At 48.5% G+C, this 20702-nt stretch overlaps 1 protein-coding gene across 3 annotated transcripts in view; it reads left to right on the top strand.

Annotated features, from left to right (window-relative positions):
• Positions 1-20702, top strand: part of LOC123754081 (uncharacterized) — a 419143-nt gene that overhangs the window by 105646 nt on the left and 292795 nt on the right. For 2 of the 3 annotated variants that reach the window (XM_045736239.2, XM_045736238.2), the window contains exon 4: positions 13764-13919. The exons of the other annotated variant lie outside the window; for it this stretch is intronic. In XM_045736239.2, coding sequence (XP_045592195.2) covers positions 13764-13919 — 156 coding nt within the window. The remainder of the gene's footprint in view (positions 1-13763; positions 13920-20702) is intronic. 3 annotated transcript variants of the gene reach the window in all.

Raw genomic sequence — 20702 nt, 5'->3', positions numbered from 1 at the left:
TTGTATGACTGAGACCGTTCGCACACCAGTGACTGTCCCCTTTTCAACCCCTCCTGTCCCCCTCATGTACATGTCCAACCCATGCTAGAGTCATTCAGGGGACCCACCTTTTTTTCATGTTGAGGTGTGGGGGGTTGTGGGGTTGGTTCTGTACTCACCTGGTAAGGCTCCTGGCTGTGCTTGCAGGGTTTGAGCTCTGGCTCTTGGGTCCCACCTATCTGGTAGAACTTGCGGGATAGTACCAGTGGAGTGCAGTGGTGCTATAGGCACAATTGGGGAACACTGTTTTACCATCAGAGGTCTGTGGTTGTTACAGGACCTACTTGCGAGCATAAGCCTTCTTGCTGGTTCGTCCATGGACTTCCGGGGCACACTAGCCTGTTTTCGAATAGAAGTTCCGGCCCATCCTGGTTGTGGGGGTATGTGGGCCTGCGGGCCGCTCCAAGCAGCTGCCCTCTGGCCGGTCTAGCCTGGCCTCGGGCCGGGCTTGGGGTGTAAATGAGCTCCCAGTACCCCATCCAGCAGGTATCGAGCGGGGTTTCTCCGCCGTCGGTCGCCTGGTGTGCAGGTTTCTGGGCCTGCTGGGTTTTGTCGTGTCTCCGTTGGCCCTGTCTGGGGTCTGCCTGCTCCGTTCTCTGCCTTTGCAGAAGCGAGTTGCTATTTACATGTTGCATGTTGCGGTGGTGCTTGTTGCTGCTACTGCACGTGTGCATTGGTACCGTGTTTCACGGTGGCGTGTCCTTGTTCCTGTGTCCGGTTGTGGAGTGGCACTTTGCTGCTGTTTTGTGCCTAGGGATTGCGTGGGGGTTTTCTGTCCCTGCCTGATTGTCCACCCCTAGTTGTTTCCCTGGGGTTTTTGTGCTTCTGCTCTTTCTTCCTGCCTCCTCTGCAGCAGGGGTATTCTGTGTGTGTTCCTGGGCTTCTTGGGCGTTTTTCAGCCTGTGTCCTGTGGTGTGCTTCTTTGTCTCGGTCTATTGCGGTTGTTCGTACCCCTTGGTTCGGGTACTGTTCTGGAGGCAACCCTTCCGCCTTCTTTGGTTTCCTAGTTTGCCCTGCCGGTTGTTTTTTTGGGGGGTCTTGTGATGTCTCACGTCGGACCCGTCGTTTCTGAACTCCTGGCGGGCTTGCTTGCTTTGGGAAGTTTTTCTGTTCGGCAGACGTTCCATCTCCTTGTGCCGCCTGGGTTTCGGTGGTCGCGCCCGAGTTCTTCCCGCGGCTCCGACTTTTCTTGGGCTCGGAGGGGCCTTGTCGGGGCTGCTTATGTTCTGCCTCGCGGTCTCGCCTCCGGTTGGTGGTCGGGTGGCTTCGTGGTAGGTGTCCCACCTCCGTGCTTCTCTTGGCGGCAGTATGGGATATTTTGGCGGTCCTTCCTTTTCCTGTCCCTTCTTAGGTAGTTACTCTTCTTAGCTTGGTTTACTCTCGGCTTGGTTTTCTGGTGGGGGTTGGGGGCCGTCGTCTTGCCACATACTGTCGCCTCTTTTTGTGTGGCGCTGGCGGAGCCGCTTCGGCTTGCTTTCAGTCTTGGTGTTGCTTCTGCACTGTTAGTAAGCTGTCTCATGCGTCGTTCACCTCCGGCCTGTTCGTGCGCCACTTGCACCATCCTGGTCTCTGGTCAGCGTGCTCTGTCTTCTCCTCGGTTAGTAGTGCCCCTTCGGTTCCGGTGTGTTTTTTCGTCGGCTCTTTCCTTTTGGCATTTGCCTCTGGGGGTCGGGTCGCTGGGTTTTCTTGCTCCTTCGGTTTTAGCGTTTTGGTTGTTCGGTGGCAGCAGTCTCCATCTTTTCTGGCACAGGGTGGGGCTGCTGCGTTCTGGAGGGGTCCAGGGTTTGTTGGTGCTTCGTTGGTCGGGCCGGGGGTGTGTCGTGTTTTGTGTTCAGTGGCGGCCCTCCGCTGTTGTTTGCGTGCCACGGCGTTTGGGTCCGGAGCGCGTTTTGCGTTGATCCGGTTCTGTTCTTCCCGGTTCGCGGGTGATGGTGTCCTGGGTTGTCAGCCGTGTTCTTGCGGCTCAGCTGCCTGTGTTCTTCCCTCATGCTTGTGGCTTCGCTGCTCACGCTGCCGTCTTGGCGACGTGTCCTTGCAGTCTTTCGGGCATGGAATTTTGGTGTTCGTGCGGGGGCCTTGCTGCTCGTTGTTCTCGTGTTGTTCCCGGGACTTTTTGGGGCTGTGGTGCCTTGGGTTGGCGTTTGCTGCCGGTTGCCTCGCTTCCATGGGGGGTGCGTGGTGTCTGCCTCCCGGTTCCGTCCCTTTGACCTTCCTCTGTGGGTAGTTAGCTCCGGGGAGCCGACGGGCCTTGCCCCAGAAAACCAGCGTTGAATGTAATGAAACGCCATTTTCTGGGTGAGACCTGGAGGCTCCCCGGCAACCCTCCCTCCCTCCGGTCGGCGGTTTTTCGTGTGTTTTGACATCCAGCCTCAGAACTGATGGGTGGATAGCCGGCGTGGGAGGTCTGGGGCTCCCCCTTCCCCCTCCCGGGGAGGGGGGAGCTGCGCAGACAGCGGCGCAGTGACGTATGACGTCATATTAGTTTGCTTGTTTTCTGTTGAGGAGTTCTATCCACCAGTTCGGCTTTAGGTACCAATTTTCACCAGAATAGGGGTTTGTTTTGGAATGCTTACCTTTCTGGATGCTTGACCCGGTCGATGGCAGACATAGAATGCTTCCTACCACACGGGGGTTTCTATAGGCCATTGCTCCCCTTGCCTCTCTGAGGGGCCCAGGTTCTGGCCGTGGTCCCCGGTAGGCCCTAGAACTCCATACACATGACTGATGCCAAAGTCTGACATTAGCATATCAACCTGGTAAAGCTCTGGGGAGCCTCTGGGTCTCACCCAGAAAATGGCGTTTCATTACATTCAACGCTGTTTTTTTTGCCAGACTTCCCCGCCCTATTGCAGCCAAAATATGCCACCTACAATTTTTTTTTATGATTTTTTCTGTGATCAGGGCACACAAATGATACTTAAAAGACAATTTTTTTTTTCCCCAATAGGTGTGAAAAACCAAATAGCCCAGAGCAACTTAGGGGTTAATGAGTGCTTGTTCGTTCTTACCCTTCTGCGGGATGTATGCACGGTTCAGCTTCATGTGCAGGTTTCCACCCTTTTGACTGTGCTTGTGGCTGAGGACTTGCACACTTATGGCATGTTGGCTTCGGTCCTGCATCTCTTTTTCTTCCTGGAGCTGTCCTCGGACTGGCTTATGGAGAATGTTAAGGTGATTGGTGCCGTTTCTGGGTCTGGTGCATTGGTCTCGGCTGCTTGTGTGTCGTCTGCGCTTTTGAAGCTGTTTGTGCCAATCCTAGGGGATGCGGTGTCGCGTTTTTTTTTCCTGCTGCGCGTCTCATGTGTTGGCAGGTTGTGCTTGCTTCCCCCTTGGAATCTGCTTTGGCCCTGGCTCTTAGATTGCCCTTTTATCCCTTGTTGTTTGCAGACTCTGCAGTGGAGAAGTATCTACAGGCGACTTATTCCAGCTGTCGTCTATAACTCCCCCTGGCTTATTCCCAGGGGGTGAGTTCCTCCCGGAGGGCCCTGCCAGGGTTCGGGGTTCAGCTCGTCGAGGTGGGCCATTGGTGCCAGGTACAGGGCCGGCGCCGCCTTCAGAACCGTCTGCGTCTGGTTGGCGTCATGATCGCTCTGTGCGCAGGTCAGGTTCTCATCAGGGGATTTGGCTCTTTTGCGATGTGCCACTTTGACGAGGCGATGGAGGGGGGGGTGGAAGAGGGGCCTCGCTCTGTTCACTCGCATCTGGTCTCACGATTTGTGGCCGTTTCGAGTCGTTTCCCACGGCCTGCAGTGGCGTTGGGTGGCCCCTCATCCTTCGGGAGGTTCGAGGCTAGCGGGGCAGGTGTCCTCTCCGGCGCTATATCAGGTCATTTCGGAGTAATTACCTAAGTGTAGTTACAGTCTGAGAGCTACGCTTGTGATGTCCCGTCTTCCCAGCACTAGCACTCTTTGTCATATAACGCTTTGAAACTACTGACGGTCTTGGCCTCCACCACCTTCTCACCTAACTTGTTCCAACCGTCAACCACAATGTTTGCGAAAGTGAATTTTCTTATATTTCTTCGGCATCTGTGTTTAGGTAGTTTAAATCTATGACCTCTTGTTCTTAAAGTTCCAGATCTTAGGAAATCTTCCCTATCGATTTTATCAATTCCTGCTACTATTTTGTAGTGATCATATCACCTCTTTTTCTTCTGTCTTCTAGTTTTGGCATATTTAATGCCTCTAACCACTCCTCGTAGCTCTTGCCCTTCAGTTCTGGGATCCACTTAGTAGCATGTCTTTGCACCTTTTCCAGTTTGTTGATGTGCTTCTTAAGATATGGGCACCACACAATTGCTGCATATTCTAGCTTTGGCCTAACAAAAGTCGTGAACAATTTCTTTAGTATATCGCCATCCATGTATTTAAAAGCAATTCTGAAGTTAGAAAGCGTGGCATAGGCTCCTCGCACAATATTCTTTATGTGGTCCTCAGGTGATAGTTTTCTATCTAGAGCCACCCCTAGATCTCTTTCTTTATCAGAATTCTTTAAAGATTTCTCAAAATATATATAATCTGTGTGAGGTCTATGTTCTCCTATTCCGCATTCATAACATAGCATTTATTAACATTAAATTCCATTTGCCAAGTGGTGCTCCATATACTTATTTTGTCCAGGTCATCTTGAAGGGCATGACAATCATCTAAGTTTCTTATCCTTCCTATTATCTTAGCATCATTAGCAAACATGTTCATATAATTCTGTATACCAACTGGTAGATCATTTATGTAGACAATAAACGTCACTGGTGCAAGAACTGAACCCTGTGGTACTCCACTTGTGACATTTCTCCAGTCCGATACATTGCCTCTGATCACTGCCCTCATTTTTCTATCAGTCAGAAAAATTTTCATCCATGTTAGAAGCTTACCTGTCACCCCTCCAATATTTTCCAGTTTCCAGAACAACCTCTTATGTGGAACTCTGTCGAAAGCCATTTTTCGGTCCAGATAGATGCAGTCAACCCAACCATCTCTTTCCTGTAATATCTCTGTTGCTCGATCATAGAAACTGAGTAAAGTCGATACATAGGATCTTCCAGATCGAAAACCATACTGTCTGTCTGATATTATATCATTTCTCTCCAGGTGTTCTACCCATTTAGTTTTAATTATTCTTTCCAATATTTTGACTATTACACTTGTCAATGATACAGGTCTATAATTAAGGGGGTCTTCCCTGCTTCCACTTTTGTAGATTGGAACTATGTTAGCCTTTTTCCACACATCAGCTACAACTCCTGTAAACAGGGATGCCTGAAAAATCAGTTGAAGTGGAATGCTGAGCTCAGGCGCATGTTCTCTCAGAACCCATGGTGAAACTCCATCTGGACCAACTGCTTTGTTCTTATTTAGCTCCTTGAGCATTTTTTCCACTTCGTCTCTAGACACCTCTATGTGCTCTATGTTGTTCTCTGGAATTCTTATTGTATCTGGTTCCCTGAAGATTTCATTTTGTACAAACACACTTTGGAACTTTTCGTTTAATGTTTCACACATTTCCTTTTCATTTTCCGTGAATCTATTTCCCATTTTCAACCTCTGAATATTATCCTTTACCTGCAATTTGTTGTTTATGAATTTATAGAATAGACCTGGTTCTGTTTTACATTTGTCTGCAATCCCTTTCTCAAAATTTCTTTCTGCCTCTCTAATCACTGCCGTGTAGTTGTTTCTCGCATCATTGTATCGCTGGTATGTTTGGAGGTTTGGCCTCTTCCTGTATTGATTCCATTTTTGTGTTTTTTGGTCTCTGGCCCTCTCGCAATTTCTGTTGAACCAATCCTGTTTCCTAGTTCAGCATCTCTGCTTTGGTATAAATTTTTTTGTGCCTTTATCATATATTTCACAAAACTTGACATGCATCCCATTCACTTCCTTGGAGTGGGAGTGCTTGGGTGTGGTCGAACCGACGACGACCCTTAGGTTGGGTTCCTGCCTGTTTCCAGTTCCGAAATGAGACTTCCAGACCTGCAGTTCATTCTGGACTTGTCCCGTCTGAACCCCTGAATTTCTTGCCCCTTCTTTCGGATGACCACGCAGTCCCAGATCCGGCTTATGTTGGGGCAAGAGACTTGGATGGTATTCCTGGATCTCAAGAACACGTATTAGCATGTCCCTATTCATCCGAGGTTCAGGGACTGACTCGGTTTTGTTGTGAGGCGTCAGAGTTACCGCTTTCGATGTCTCCCATTTGGGTTGAACCTGGCTCCTCGCGTATTCACGTGCTTTACTCGGGTCGTCTTGGCATGTCTGCATTTCTTAGGTGTTCGGGTGTTGGCCTACCTCAACGACTGGGTGGTTTGGACTCCCAGTCGGTCCGAGTGTCTGCTAGCCAGTGGTTTGGTTCCTTCCCTGGTAGCCAGGTTCGGGTTCCTGGTGAACTGGAGGAAGTCCCATCTGGTTCCCTCCCTGGTTCGGACGTGGCTGGGTCTTGTGTGGTACTCTTGGACTGCTTCCTTGTCTCTCCCTCTGGAGTTTCTCCTTCTGCTGAGGTCCCGCATGTGCCAGTTTCTGGGAGCTCCTGGGTCACCCGGCAGTTGCTCAAGGGTTTGTGCGGGAGCCTGAACTTTGCGATGATGGTCTACCCGCCTGGTCGTGTTTGGTTTCGTTGGCTGTTATGGTTCTTTCAGGGACGTCCCTTCCGTCTCTCTTGCGATCGCTGGGTTCGACCCCCGGGGGGACCTTGCGCCAGCTGATGTGTTGCTGGCTTCCTCTTAAGGTTTTTCGTGGTCCAGTGCCTTGGCGCCTACCCGAGCCCTTGCTCGATGCGTTGTCTCTTAGCTGGGACTTTGTGACCAGTGCTCACCAGGTCGGCCAAGGGCGGTGGGGTCCGTTCTTGTGTTGGGCACATAGCACAGTGCAGGAGTTCGCAGCAGTGTGGATGTCGCTTCGGTGGGTACGTGTCGCTCGCAGATTGATTATCCGGCTCCATTCGGACTGGTCCCTGGTGGTTCATTGCCTGAACTGAGGGGTTCAATGCGGTCCTTGGCTCCATCGTGCTGGTCGCATCGGGTGACTCGTCTGCTGAGTTCTCTGAGAGACTCTTGTCCATTCACGTTCGGGGGGTGTCCCCCCAAACGTCCTGGCAGATGGCCTGTCGCGGTTCATTCCCCTGTCCACAGAATGGACGGTCGACGCCAACTCATTCAGTTGGCTCTTGCCAGATTTCACAAGATAAATGTTGAAACAGTTCAGCTCTGCAACGTCACCGAGGTGGAAAAAAATTCTTCGTCCACTTCACTGATTTTTGCACTCACTCAATGGCACCAACCATCATGTCACATTTATCTACTAACTACATATTTACATTGTGGTCAATGACACATTCAGGTTTATACATTTTGCAACCTTGTTGCAAAGTTCACTTTGCCACTTTCCATCATGGCACCGGTATTAATAGTTGTCAACTTGTTCATCTCGCGTCTGTCCCTCCACCGTACAGATAATATTCTATCACACTTTCGCAGCTGGTATTCACCTACTGCAATACCAATGCCAAACACTGGCATTTTCCTCCTGTGGGCCTTGAGAGTGCCACATGCACCAGTATTGTGGTCAAGGAGGAATCGGGTCAGCAAGGGGCTGGTATAGTAGTCGTCCATGTACAGGATGTGCTCCTTGTTCAGCAATGGTTCCCATGAGTATTTTCATGACACTACCTGAGAATACATTATCATGTCCATGACCATACCAGATTTGCAGTCACATAGCATGAAGAACTTTAATCCAAACCTGTGCCGCTGTGATGGAATGCACTTCTTGAACACCAGTTGTCCCTTGAAGAGAACTAGCGCTTCATCTATCACGACATTCTGTGCCAGTATAAAATAGTCACGGAACTTTCCTTTCAATTCACTAAATATCTTCCACATTTTCCACAGTCTGTCGTGTCTGTCTTCATTAGCATCGTTCTCAAAGTGCAGGCACCTATCAAACAAAGGCTGCCGAAGAAATACAGTATAAGAAAATTTACTTTCACAGAGTGGTAGATGGTTGAAAGAAGTTAGGTGTGAAGGTGGTGGAGGGCAAAACCATCAGTAATTTAAAAGTATTATATGACAAACAGTGATGGGAAGACGGGACACCACAAGAATAGCTCTCATCCTGTAACTACACTTAAGTAATTACACTTAAGTAATTACATGACATGTACCTGTTGAACAAGTGGGTTGGAACAAGGGTGTCTTTGTTCTACTAAAAATCCCTCATCACATGCTTTTCTGCATGCTTCATCATCATGCACAATGCTAAAAACACATACATTCCCTGAATACTCGTGTCTTTCCAACGGGTCATTTGAGAGGCAGGTAAAATTCCAGAGGCAGTGAGTTGCTGAGCATATCGGTTTGTCTCTGCAACGTGATGCTCCTTGAATGGCTGATTAAAATATGCCATAAAATAATAAATTTCAGCTATATCATCACCAGTATAGGGGAATAAGGGTGTCACACCAACATCAAATGCTGGAATTTGTGGTACAAAATAGTCAAAATTCTCACACATAAGGATGCCTGCATTTTTTGTTTTAGCACCAACACCACGACCTACACGAGCACGAGCACCACCAGCATGGGCCCCAACAACACTGCTCCGTCGTCTTGTACTAGAGCTGTGTATGGGTATGGCAGGAGATGAGGCTGTTCTGCCTAGTATAAGTCAACCACAAACACCTGATGGTGAGGGGCCCACTGTCGTCTTTGTTCTCAGGCCATGTGACATGCTGGCACTTGCCTCGACATGTTGCTGGCACACCAAAACTCTGCCTAGTAACACTAAAGCCACTTGCACTCGGTTCATCAACATTGCTTGTATCTGAGCCTATATCATTACACGCAGAAATCACAATTGCGTGATGCATCAAATGAACAAATCCACAAGGGCCATGACGAGGATTCGAACCTACGCCCAAGAGCATCCCAGACGCTGCCTTAATCGACTGAGCTATGACATGGTATAAGAATTGCAACCAGAATTTCTATTGAATTTACTTGGATCCTGCAGCCTCTCCGAGATACAAACCAGGATTTTACACAATTTCCTCATGCACTCGAGCTATGTCAATAGGCCATTCTACCTCTTCGCCCTTACTTCATTACACGCAGAAATCACAATTGCGTGATGCATCAAATGAACAAATCCACAAGGGCCGTGACAAGGATTCAAACCTACGTCCGAGAGCATCACTCCCGGCTCCCGGCTTGCGTGTCGGCAGATGGTGCTTACCTCCTCTGTGGAATCCGCTTGGGCCTTGGCTCTTAGGCTGTTGTCCCATTTTTGCCCTCTCTTATTTGAGGCTTCAGCCATTGTACAGTTTATTCAGGCTGCTTCGGCTTCTTGCCGTCCTATGTCGGATTTGTTGGTTCTCCAGCGGTCCCGTGGTGGGCCTTCTCGGAAGGGTCGTACCAAGGCTCGGGGTTCTTCTTGTCATGGTAGGCCACTGGTGTCAGGTTCGGATTTGGCTCCTCCTTTGTCTGGTCGGCGCGGTGATTGATTAATGAAGATTAAGCCACCCAAAAGGTGGCACGGGCATGAATAGCCCGTAAGTGGTTGCCCTTTTGAGCCATTACCAGGATCAAGAGCTGATACTGGAGATCTGGGGAGGTGCAACTGTACCCTGCGTGACGAGAGATGTCTCCCATCGTCAGCGCGGTGTTCGCTCTGTGCAAGGTTCTGGGTTTCGTACAGGGCGCCGGCCCTTTCACGGTTCGCCCCATTGACGGGGCGATGATGGAGAGGCTTGCGCTGTTCGCTCATGCCTGGTCCCACGATTTATGGGTATTTCGGGTCGTTTCGCACAGTCTCCGGCGGCATTGGGAGGCCCCTCCTCCTGCGGGGGGCTAGGGGCTGGCGGGGCAGGCTTCTTCCCCCAGCGCTCTGTCAGGTCATCTTGGATTGGGTTCGCTTGGGCATGGTGAAAACGACGACGTCCCTCAGATGGGTTTCCCGTCTATTTCCAGTCCTGAAACGGAACTGCGTGGACCTGCGGTTCATTCTGGACTTGTCCCATCTGAACCCCTGGGTTCATTGCCCCTCCTTTTGGATGACCACGCTGTCCCAGGTTTGGCTCCTGTTGGACCCGGGCGCTTGGATGGTGTCCCTGGACATCCAGGATGCTTATTGACACGTCCTGATTCATCCGGGGTTCAGGGACTGGCTCGGTTTTGTTGTGGGGCTTCGTGCTTACCGCTTTCGTTGTCCTCCGTTCGGTTTGAACCCGGCACTTTGCGTTTTCACTCGCCTCACGCAGGTCGTGGTGACCCGTCTGCGTCTATTAGGTGTTTGGGTGTTGGCCTACCTCGACGTCTGGCTGGTTTGGGCTCCCAGCCAGCCCGCTTGTCTGCTAGCCAGGGATTTGGTTCTTTCTCAGCTCGCCGGGTTCGGGTTCTTGGTGAACTGGAGGAAGTCCCATCTGGTTCCCTCTCAGGTTCGGACCTGGCTGGGCCTTGTGTGTGACTCTCGGACCGCTTCGTTGTCTCTTCCTCTGGAGTCTCTTCTGCGGCTGCGGTCCCGCTTGTGCCTGTTTCTGGGGGGCTCCCGGGTCACCCAGCGGTTGCTCGAGGGTCTGTGCGGGAGCCTGAACTTCGCAATGCTGGTCTACCCGCCGGGTTGGGTTTGGCTTCGTCGGCTGTTCTGGTTCCTTCGGGGACGTCCCTTCCACCTCTCTCGCATTCGCTGGGTTCGGACCCCGGGGGCTTTGTGTCGGTTGCTGCGTCACCGGCTTCCTCTATGGATTTTTTGGGGGTTCAGTGCCTTGGCGCCTACTCGAACCCTTGCTCGATGTGTTCACGGACGCATCACCTCTCGGATGATGTTTAGTGACCAGTGCTCACCAGGCCGGCCAGGGTCGGTGGGGGTCCGTTCTTCGGTCAAGCCCACAGCACTGTGCTGGAGTTCGCGGCGGTGTGGTTTGCTCTGCGGAGGATTCGAGTTGCCCGTGGGTCGACGATCTGGCTCCATTCACACTGCTCCCCAGTTGTTCATTGTCTGAACTGGGGGGGGGGTTAAATGCGGTCCTTGGCTCTTTGGCGCTGTTTGCTTCGGGTGAATTGTCTGCTGAGTTCTCGGGGTTTGGCAGTTCACGTGCGGAGTGTGTCCAACGTCTTGGCTGACTGCCTGTCTCGTTTCATACCCCTCTCCTCGGAATGGATGGTCGACGCCGACTCCTTCCGTTGGCTTTGGCAGATGTTCGGACGCCCCTAGGTGGACCTCTTCGCGACGGCGTGGTCGCGGCGCCTTCCCCTGTATGTGGCGCCCTTTCCCAACTGCGAGGCCGTCAGGGTCGACGCCTTTCGGCAGGACTGGTCGAGGTGGGGGTTCCTGTACATCTTTTCCCTGGTTCAGCTGTTGCTCCAGGTTCTGACTCGCTTAGAGACTTACCAGGGGATAGTTGTCCTCTTGGCCCTATGGTGGCCGGCCCAGCCGTGGTTTCAGGCGCTGCTTGCTCGGTGTCCGAACCCGGAGGTTTTTCCGCGGCTCCGCCTCTTCCCACAGATCGGCCCGGTACGTCACGTGGCTGGTTCGATCTTGTCCTCGAGTTTTCACGTATGGTATTTTTTACTCTAGATTATCATCATCTCTGTGATGATCAGGTGCCTTCCTTATTAGTGTCCCACCTGCGGGCTTCATCTCGGTGGAAGTATGAAGTTTCCTGGCGGTCCTTCCAGTTATTCTTACGTCTTCGTCGTTGTACCTTGCTTTCTGTTAGGGTGGTGTGGTCCTTTCTCTCTTGGTTGTTCCAGGACCGTCTTCCTGGAAGGTGGATCCTTCGGTTCTGGATTGTTTTTTGAAGGCTCTTTTTTCCTGTTGACATTGGCCTCTGGGGGTCGGGTGGGTGAGCTTCATGCTCTCCTCCGGCGCAGAGGTTTCTGCTCCTTCGGTCGGGGTGATCGTTTTGTTCGTCTGCAGCCTTCTCCTTCTTTTCTGGCGAAGACTGAGACTGCTGCATTCTGGAGGGGCCCTTGGGTTGTTGATGCTTGGGTGGTTCGGCCGGGGGTGCATCATGTTTTGTGTCCGGTTGCAGCTCTCCGCTGTTATTTGCGTGCCACGGCTTCTGTGTCCATGGATGCGCTTTGGATTGATCCAGTTTCCCTTCTTCCCTGTTCGAGGGTGTAGGTCTCCCAGGTCGTCTGCAAGGTTATTAAGGCTACCCAGCCTGTGGTTTATCCTCGTGCCCATGACGTCTGCAAGTTCACGACTCTTGCTGCTATCTTTGGCAATATGTCCTGGGTTGACATTCGGGCACGGGGATTTTGTCGGTTGAACAGGGTTCTGGCTGCTCATTACCTTGTAAACGTTCCTGGGCCTGGTCGGGCCTTTGTCGCTGTGGGTCGGCAGATGCAGCAAGTTGTCTCGACTTCGGGTTGAGGAGTGAGCAGCAACTGCCTCCCGAGTAAGTCCCTGTTCTTTCCACTGTGGGTAGTTAGCTCCGGGAGTCATAGGGGCTCCCCTCAGAAAACCAGCGTTGAATGTGATGAAACTCCATTTTCTGGGTGAGGCCCGGAGGCTCCCCGGCATCTCTCCCTTCCTCCGGTCGGCGTTTTTTTTGTGTGTTTTTGACATCCAGCCTCAGAATTGGGGTGTGGATCGCAGGTGCGTTAGATCTGGGGCTGCCCCTTCCTCCTCCCAGGGAGGGGGGGGGGAGGGTTGCGCAGACAGCGGCGCGATGACGGATGACATCATACTAATTTGCTCGTTTTTGTTTGGGAGAGTTCTATCGACTCGTTCGGCTTTTGGTTGCAATTTTCACCAGAATAGGGGTTTGTTTTGGAACGCCTACCTCTCTGGGTGCCTAACCCTGTCGATGGCAGACATAGAATGCTTCCAATTACAAGGGGGGGGGGTTCTATAGGCCATTGCTCCCCTTGCCTCTCTAGAGGGGGCCAGGTTCTGGTTCGTGGGCCTCGGTAGGCCCATAAGAACTCCATACACTTGACTGATGCCAAAGTCTGACATTAGCATATCAGCCTAGTAAGCTCCTGGGAGCCTCCAGGACTCACCCAGAAAATGGCATTTCATTACATTCAACGCTGGTTTTTTACATTTTTAGGCGATGCTGTGGTCACAAGCTGAACAGCAGTACTGTGAGCTCATGCTGCTTGCACCAGCCTTGATGGCTCATTCAGTACTGAGGCTCTCACACCCGGGAATGTTGCCCACGATTTTTTTTTAAAGTGGCATCTGTTTACAAGAGCCCTGAGGAAGGTGAGGTGAACCCCGCGTTTCCGCGGGCTGTTTAAATCTTGCGTAGTACTCAACATATCATATAACGTGATGCACACTTTTGCTTATGTTACTCAACACATCATATGATGTGCTGTACAGTTTATGGGTTAAAGGAGGAGATTGTTGAAATCAATTCCATCCACATCTTAAAAAGAGATGTGAAGAAAACTTTAATGTTGAGAGGGATAATTAGCACAGTAGGAGTAAACAGCTAGGAGACTGGGCATAAATAACTTGTTCTTACTCACCCACTGTCACAGATAGGTAAGCACAAAACTCAAACACAACTACTGTACATCCCAACAATAATTCAGTATCCTGAGACAAACATCCTCTCTTCAGTATCATCCTGGTACAAAACTTCTGGCCTCACCACATCCTTGCTTGTATTATGAGATATGTCAGCCTTTGAATACTTTTCTCAACCATGTTTTTGCAATCAAACAATATCTAGTAATTATAATGCTCTGATCATAATATTTTAATGGTGTTCTTTAGGTATCAACAGACAGTGAACCTTCTAAAAGACACAGAGACAAAATGAAAAAAAACTTATTGCAAGAAGTCAAGAGTGAAGTAGGGATTCAGATGGAGATTTTATTTCTTGTCAGACTCCCGGTGCTGACTGACCACAATCATCCTGTTCCTAATGATGTAAGTTCTCTTGTTCATGTGTTATGTAAGTTCTCTTGTGCATGTGTTATGTAAGTTCTCTTGTGCATGTGTTATGTAAGTTCTCTTGTGCATGTGTTATGTAAGTTCTCTTGTGCATGTGTTACTCATCTAGTTGTATTTGCAGGGCTTGAGCTCTGGCTCTTTGGTCCCGCCTCTCAACTGTCAATCAACTGGTGTGCAGATTCCTGTGCCTTCTGGGCTCTATCATATCTATATTTGAAACTGTGTATGGAATCAGCCTCCACCACATCATTGCCTAATGCATTCCACCCGTTAACTACTCTGACACTGAAAAAGTTCTTTCTAACGTCCCTGTGGCTCATTTGGGTACTCAGTTTCCACCTGCGTCCCCTTGTTCATGTACCACCCGTGTTTATCACAGTTTATGTACAGTTTATCCTTATCTACCCCTGTGAATTCCTCTGAGAATTTTGTAGGTGGTGATCATGTCTCCCTTACTCTTCTGTCTTCCAGTGTCGTGAGGGGCATTTCACGCAGCCTTTCCTCTGCTAGTATGCCACTACTAGCATAGTGGCATACCTCTGAACTTTTTCTAGCTTCGTCTTGTGCTTGACAAGGTACGGGCTCCATGCTGGGGCCGCATACTCCAGGATTGGTCTTACATATGTGGTATACAAGGTTCTGAATGATTCCTTACACAGGTTCCTGAAGGCTGTTCTGATGTTAGCCAGCCTCGTGTATGCCACAGATGTAATTCTCTCTATGTGGGTTCAGGAGACAGGTTTGGTGTGATATCAACTCTTAGATCTTTTTTTCTGTCTGTTTCATGAAATACTTCATCTCCTATTCGGTATCCTGTGTCTGGCCTCCTGTTTCCACTGCCTAGTTTCATTACCTTGCATTTACTCGGGTTGAACTTTAGTAGCCATTTGTCAGAACATTCATTCATTCTGTCGAGGTCATCTTGTAACCTCCTTCTATCATCCTCTGTTTTAATCCTCCTCATAATTTTTGCATCATCAGCAAACAATGAGAGGAATGATTCTATACCCTCTGGGAGATCATTCACATATATCAGAAACAGTATAGATCCAAGGACTGAACCCTGCAGGACTCCACTGGTGACGTCTCGCCAATCTGAGACCTCACCCCTCACAGTGACTCGTTGTCTTCTGTTGCTTAGGTACTCCCTTATCCAATGGAGTCCAATAGAGTACCTTCCATTTCATTTCTCCCTGCATCTCCAGCTTTTTCGCTAGCCTCTTGTGTGGTACTATGTCAAAGGCTTTCTGGCAAACCAAAAATATGCAGTCTGCCCACCCCTCTCTTTGTTTGCTTGATTTTTGTTGCCTGGTCGTAGAATTCAATTAATCCTGTGAGGCAGGATTTGCTATCCCTGAATCCTGAATGTTGATGCTTTGTTACAAAGTTCTTTCACTCCAGATGTTCCACTAGCTTTTTTCTCACAATCTTCTCCATCAGCTTGCATGGTATGCAAGTTAGAGACACTGGCCTGTAGTTCAGTGCCTCCTGTCTGTCCCCCCTTCTTGTATATTGGGACTATATTAGCCGCCTTCCAAATTCTTGGCAGTTCCCGTTACCAGTGATTTGTTTTACACCAAGGAAAGTGGCAGGCACAGTGCTTCTGCTCCTTCCTTCAATATCCAAGGGGAGATTCCATCTGGGCCTATAGCGTTTGACACATCCAAATCTATCAACAGTTTCTTTACTTTCTTTACTTCCCCACTGGTAATCTCAAACTCTTCTAGTGGGTCCTGGTTGACTATTCCTTCTCTTATTTCTGGAACTTCTCCTTTATCTAATGTGAAGACCTCCTGGAATTTCTTATTCAGTTCCTCGCGCACTTCCTTGTCATTTGTAGTGAATCTATCTGCCTCTATCCTCAATTTCATTACCCATTCTTTTAATGTTGGTTTTTTCCTGATGTGGCAGTGCAGCAATTTAGGCTGAGTCTTTGCCTTGCTTGCGATGTCATATTCATATTGCCTTTCTGTAATATGTAAGAAAGCTCTTACATATTATGTAAGCTCTCTTGTGCATGTGTTATTTATGTTCTCTTGTGCATGTATTATGTAAGTTCTCTTGAATGAGCTAATTATAAATGGAATTATCTGCACAATCTTTTTTATACATATATATTTTGGTACCAAATTTTTAAATATTGTAAGATGAAGCTTTGTTAAACTTAAGACTGTCAAAGTTATGCAGATACCACTAGTGGGAGTAGAGTTATGGAGATACCACTAGTGAAAGTAGAGCTATGAAGATACCACTAGTGGGAGTAAAGCTAAGCATTTACCACTAGTGGTGTACACTTAGTTTTAGGGAACAGACCTATACAAATAACTCTAGTGGAAGAAAAGCGAGAGATACCACATGTCTCACACTTGTCAGACATGTAAATATGATTAATTTTGTGTGACTTTTCTGGAGGAACCCCTTGCTGGCTCCCCAAATCTGTTGCTGAGCTTGCTCTAATCTACTAGATAACATCAGTCAAAGGAGTTCTGTTTGGCCTACTGGGGACCAGAGCTAGAACCTGGCCCCCTCACAGAGGCACAGAGAGCAGGTGACATTCTGCCACCCAATGAGGAAAGCATCTAGAATGTCATTGAAGTATTACAAACAACTGCAAGATTCAAAGGAACGAATGTCATTGAAGTATTACAAACAACTGCAAGATTCAAAGGAACGAATGTCATTGAAGTATTACAAACAACTGCAAGATTCAAAGGAACCAAAGCCCCAAACACCACCAAACAACTCCCCAAACAATTCCAATGAAATGATCGAATTACTTGAAACTAGCTTGAACCCTGGGTACCAACAAAACTGCCACCAGGAGCTCCGGTCCTCCACCAACTCTCTCAAGCTCCTGTGTCACCAACCAATTGTGGGAAGTCCCCGTGCTTCTATGCTAAGTGCCAGCCATTCTTGTATTTTGTCCTGTGGGGTACCTTTGCTTGTGAATTGTTCCCTTTTGGTGGAGTTCCTTGGTGACTCCCTGAAGCTATCTCACGTAGATTGCTACTGTCTATTAGGTCGTATTAGTTACAGGAGTTTTGTTTGGCATATTGGGGGACCAGAGCCAGAACTTGGCCTCTCCTCACAGAGGCACAGAGAGCAGGTAACACTGCCACCCCACCAGGAAAGCATCCAAAAAGGCAACAAAGACAACTGCAAAAGACATAGCAACTGGAGCCTTGAAAACTGCCAATCAATTCACAAGAAATGATCGAAGCTAGCTTGAACCCTTATTACCAACAAACTGCCACTAGGGGACAGGAAGCTCTGGCCCTCTGCCAACTCTTCCCAAAGTCAGTTCCATCATTGATGTTGTATTCTTAACACCACCGTAGTGTTCCTGCATCGCCATATGTAGTGGTGGATCCCCATGCCTCTAAGATAAATGTGTGCTATCCTTGGGCATCATCCTGTTAGTCCAATTTCTTGTGTTGTTGTTCCACTCTGTGGGAAGCCCTGTCCGCTTCCTGAAGCTATCTTACACTGATCAGTGCCATACTACTAAGTGCTGCAGAGCTGCAGTGCAGCTGCAGAGTTCTATTTGCCTACTGCAGACCACGAGCCAGAACCTGGTTCCCTCAGAGAGGTGCAGGGAGCGATGGCCAATGATCACTCTACATTTAAAGGTTATCATCTCTGCCATCACCTAGGGAAAGCACCCAGAAAGATAGGCAAATCAAAACAGACCACTGCATGGTTAAAAACGAGATTGCGGTCCCAAAATTGAAAACAAATAGCCAAAAGCAGACGATGAGTCACAATAACGTGGTTGATGATATGATTGCCAACCCCACACCAGAAGATGAGGAGACAAAGACATTTTGGTCTATCCTGGACCATTATCAAATTGATTGTGATGGGAGTGAGGGAGGCATGGGCATTAAGGCAAAAGAGAGGTGAGGAACAGATAAGAGTTGTGGTTATTGGCTTCCCGTTCCTAAAGGAAGGGCAAGGCGAAAGGTAAGAACAAGAAGATAGGTATGGATGAGATGGGTGCAATAATGGGATGTAAGATGGATGTAATAATGGTAATGTAAGAATAAGAAGAGAAAGAAAAAGAAAAGAAAGGAAAAAAAAAGGGGCAGGCTTATGTCAGGTCACATTTGTTAGAAAGGTTAGAGCATTTCAGTATGTACTGTGAAAGGGAAGAGTCAACAGCAACAAAGCCAGGACTAAGTTTTTAGTTGGGTATGTTGTGTATCGGAGCCGATTCAACAAGATTGCATCTGTGTAGAGTAGAGGCAGGAAAGATTATTTTAGAGGAAAACCAATCAATAGGATGATTAGAATCCCTAACGTGATAAAAGAGAGCATTGTTTGTGTCTACAGACTTAACAACACTTTTCTGTGGGGAGCCCCATTGACTCCCTAAAGCTAACCTGATTGATATGGCTATATTAGCTTGGGGTCATCAGTCACAGGGGTCATTATGCCTACCTAGGGAGCCGGTGGCTGAGCGGACAGAACACTGTACACATGATCCTGTGGTCCCGGGTTCGATCCCGGGCACCGGCGAGCAACAATGGGCAGAGTTTCTTTCACCCTGATGCCCCTGTTACCTAGCAGTAAATAGGTACCTGGGAGTCAGCTGTTACGGGCTGCTTCCTGGGGGTGGAGGCCTGGTTGAGGACCGGGTCGCGGGGACACTTAAGCCCCGAAATTATCTCAAGATCTCAAGATAACTGGGGACTACGAGTCCCCAGTAGGCATAAGTCCTACCTGGCCCCCCTCAGAGACCTACCTGGCCCCCTCAGAGAGATGCCGGAAGCAATGGCCTATGAGCACTTTACATATAAAATACAGTGGTACCTCAGCTTAAAAATTTAATCCGTTCCCAGAGACGGCTCGTAACCCAAAAATTCGTAAACCAAAGCGAATTTCCCCATAAGAAATAATGGAAAATGAATTAATCCATTCCAGACTCCCCAAAAAATTAACTTCAAAGTAAATTTTATACCTAATTCACCCAAATCTTAAGTACAAAAGTATGTACAAGTTATTACCTTTACTGATGGCTCCTGTTGGTGTATGGAAAGCGGTGAAGAGCGGAGGGAGGAGTAGAGGTGTTACTGTTTGGAAGGGGAGTCCCCTTCCATTATAACATCAGGCAGTGATGACTTCTCTGGGGTACACACTCAGGCACATTTTGCCTGCATACCACTAGGTATACAGTTTCCTTCTTTGTAACACTTGTCTGTAGTGAGACATCACATTATCATTAACAAGATCAGTGCAACAGCCTGCTATAGCTTTATCTGGATGATTCTTTTCAGTAAAACTTTGAAGTTTTTCCCATACTACACACATTTTCTTAATGAGGAAGGGACATCCTCTACTGACTCCTCCTCCTTCCCTGAAGATTTGATGTACTGCCTAGCCAGTTCAACAACACGTGTACCATTTTCATGTTTACAAATGATCTCTTGTTTTTCCTCTTTGGTCATTCTCACATGTGTTTACTTGGCTTGAGCCTTACCACTGGCTTTTTTGGGACCCATGGCAAGATATATAATAAAAAAGTTATGTTCAAATAGCCAAAAATCCGAAAAAACTATAAATCCTTGCAAAGAATTCAGGCACGATAGTCACTAGGCGGGAGGCACTGGTAAACTGAGGTGCGATCGCCATGCCACCACATGCTAGGTCGGCCATACGAGTATCAACAAACTCGTTTCCCTAGGTAAATTTCGTAACCCGATTCAAATTTTTTGAAGAAATTGGGCTCATAACCCAAAAAGTTCGTAAAGAGGGGCATTCGTAAGCCGAGGTACCACTGTATGTCCTAATTGCCATCAACCTGTAACGGTTCTATTGTTAAGTAAGGTATGGTGACAATAAACACAAATACTAAGAGAATATATATATTTGGTCGAGTATACAGAAGTATGCAGGTGATACTTTGACGAGCATTGGTGTGAGTTGAGCGCACTGAGAATCTGTTCAGTATCTCGCAAGTGTCTGTTCTAAACCAAACTTAAATTTGGGAAAGGTTTGAGTTCCATAATTAGTACTAAGAAGAGCTTTGCTTCTCTCATTAGGCTAATGCGTTTGGAGCTGGTATATTATTGGGATAATCTACTCGCTACAGAACTCCCCCTCCCAGGGGATGAAAGGAAAAACACTTGCTCAAGGAACCTAGCTGGTCGGTGAATTGTACGCCCTGCTCGCATTGTATAACCCTCAAAGTTAACTTCCTCCTCTTCGCTGATGTCATCTAACTGGGGTCGTAGGGTGGGAGGTCGCACAGAATTGTCCGTCGTTGTAGGATCAGGTGGTGGTACAGCTGGTAACTGGGGTTGTAGGATGGGAGGTCGTACAGGATTGTCCGTTGTCGTAGGTGGCGGTGCTGCTGGTAACTGTGGTTGAAAAGTGAATGGCGTAGTTGGCGAATGTATCTCTGAAGGGATGGCGGGGCAGCGTCACAGTATGCTGGTTTAAGGCAATCGATGGAGATGTTCACCCACTTTCCTCAGCGTTCAATGGTGAAGAACTTCAGTGTTTGAGAAACCACTTTAAATGGTCCTTCGTAAGGTGACTGTAGAGGGAGTTAAACAGCGTCGATTCTTACAAACACGTGTTCAGTTGTGTGGAGCTCATGAGGCACATATGTAGCACGAGTTGTCGGTTGGCGTGGTGGTGTAGGCCGAATGCGTGTCATGGCCACCCGTAATTTCTGGACAAAAGTGGGGTCTGGGGGTGTGATGAGTGGCGTCGGGGTTAAAACAGCGTCGATTCTTACAAATACGTGTTCAGTTG

The sequence above is a fragment of the Procambarus clarkii genome, chromosome 6 (genome assembly GCF_040958095.1).
Source record: "Procambarus clarkii isolate CNS0578487 chromosome 6, FALCON_Pclarkii_2.0, whole genome shotgun sequence".
Classification (NCBI taxonomy): Eukaryota; Metazoa; Arthropoda; class Malacostraca; order Decapoda; family Cambaridae; genus Procambarus; species Procambarus clarkii.
The sequence above is the reverse complement of the archived record's forward strand: the minus strand, read 5'-3'. Positions and strand labels throughout refer to the sequence as shown.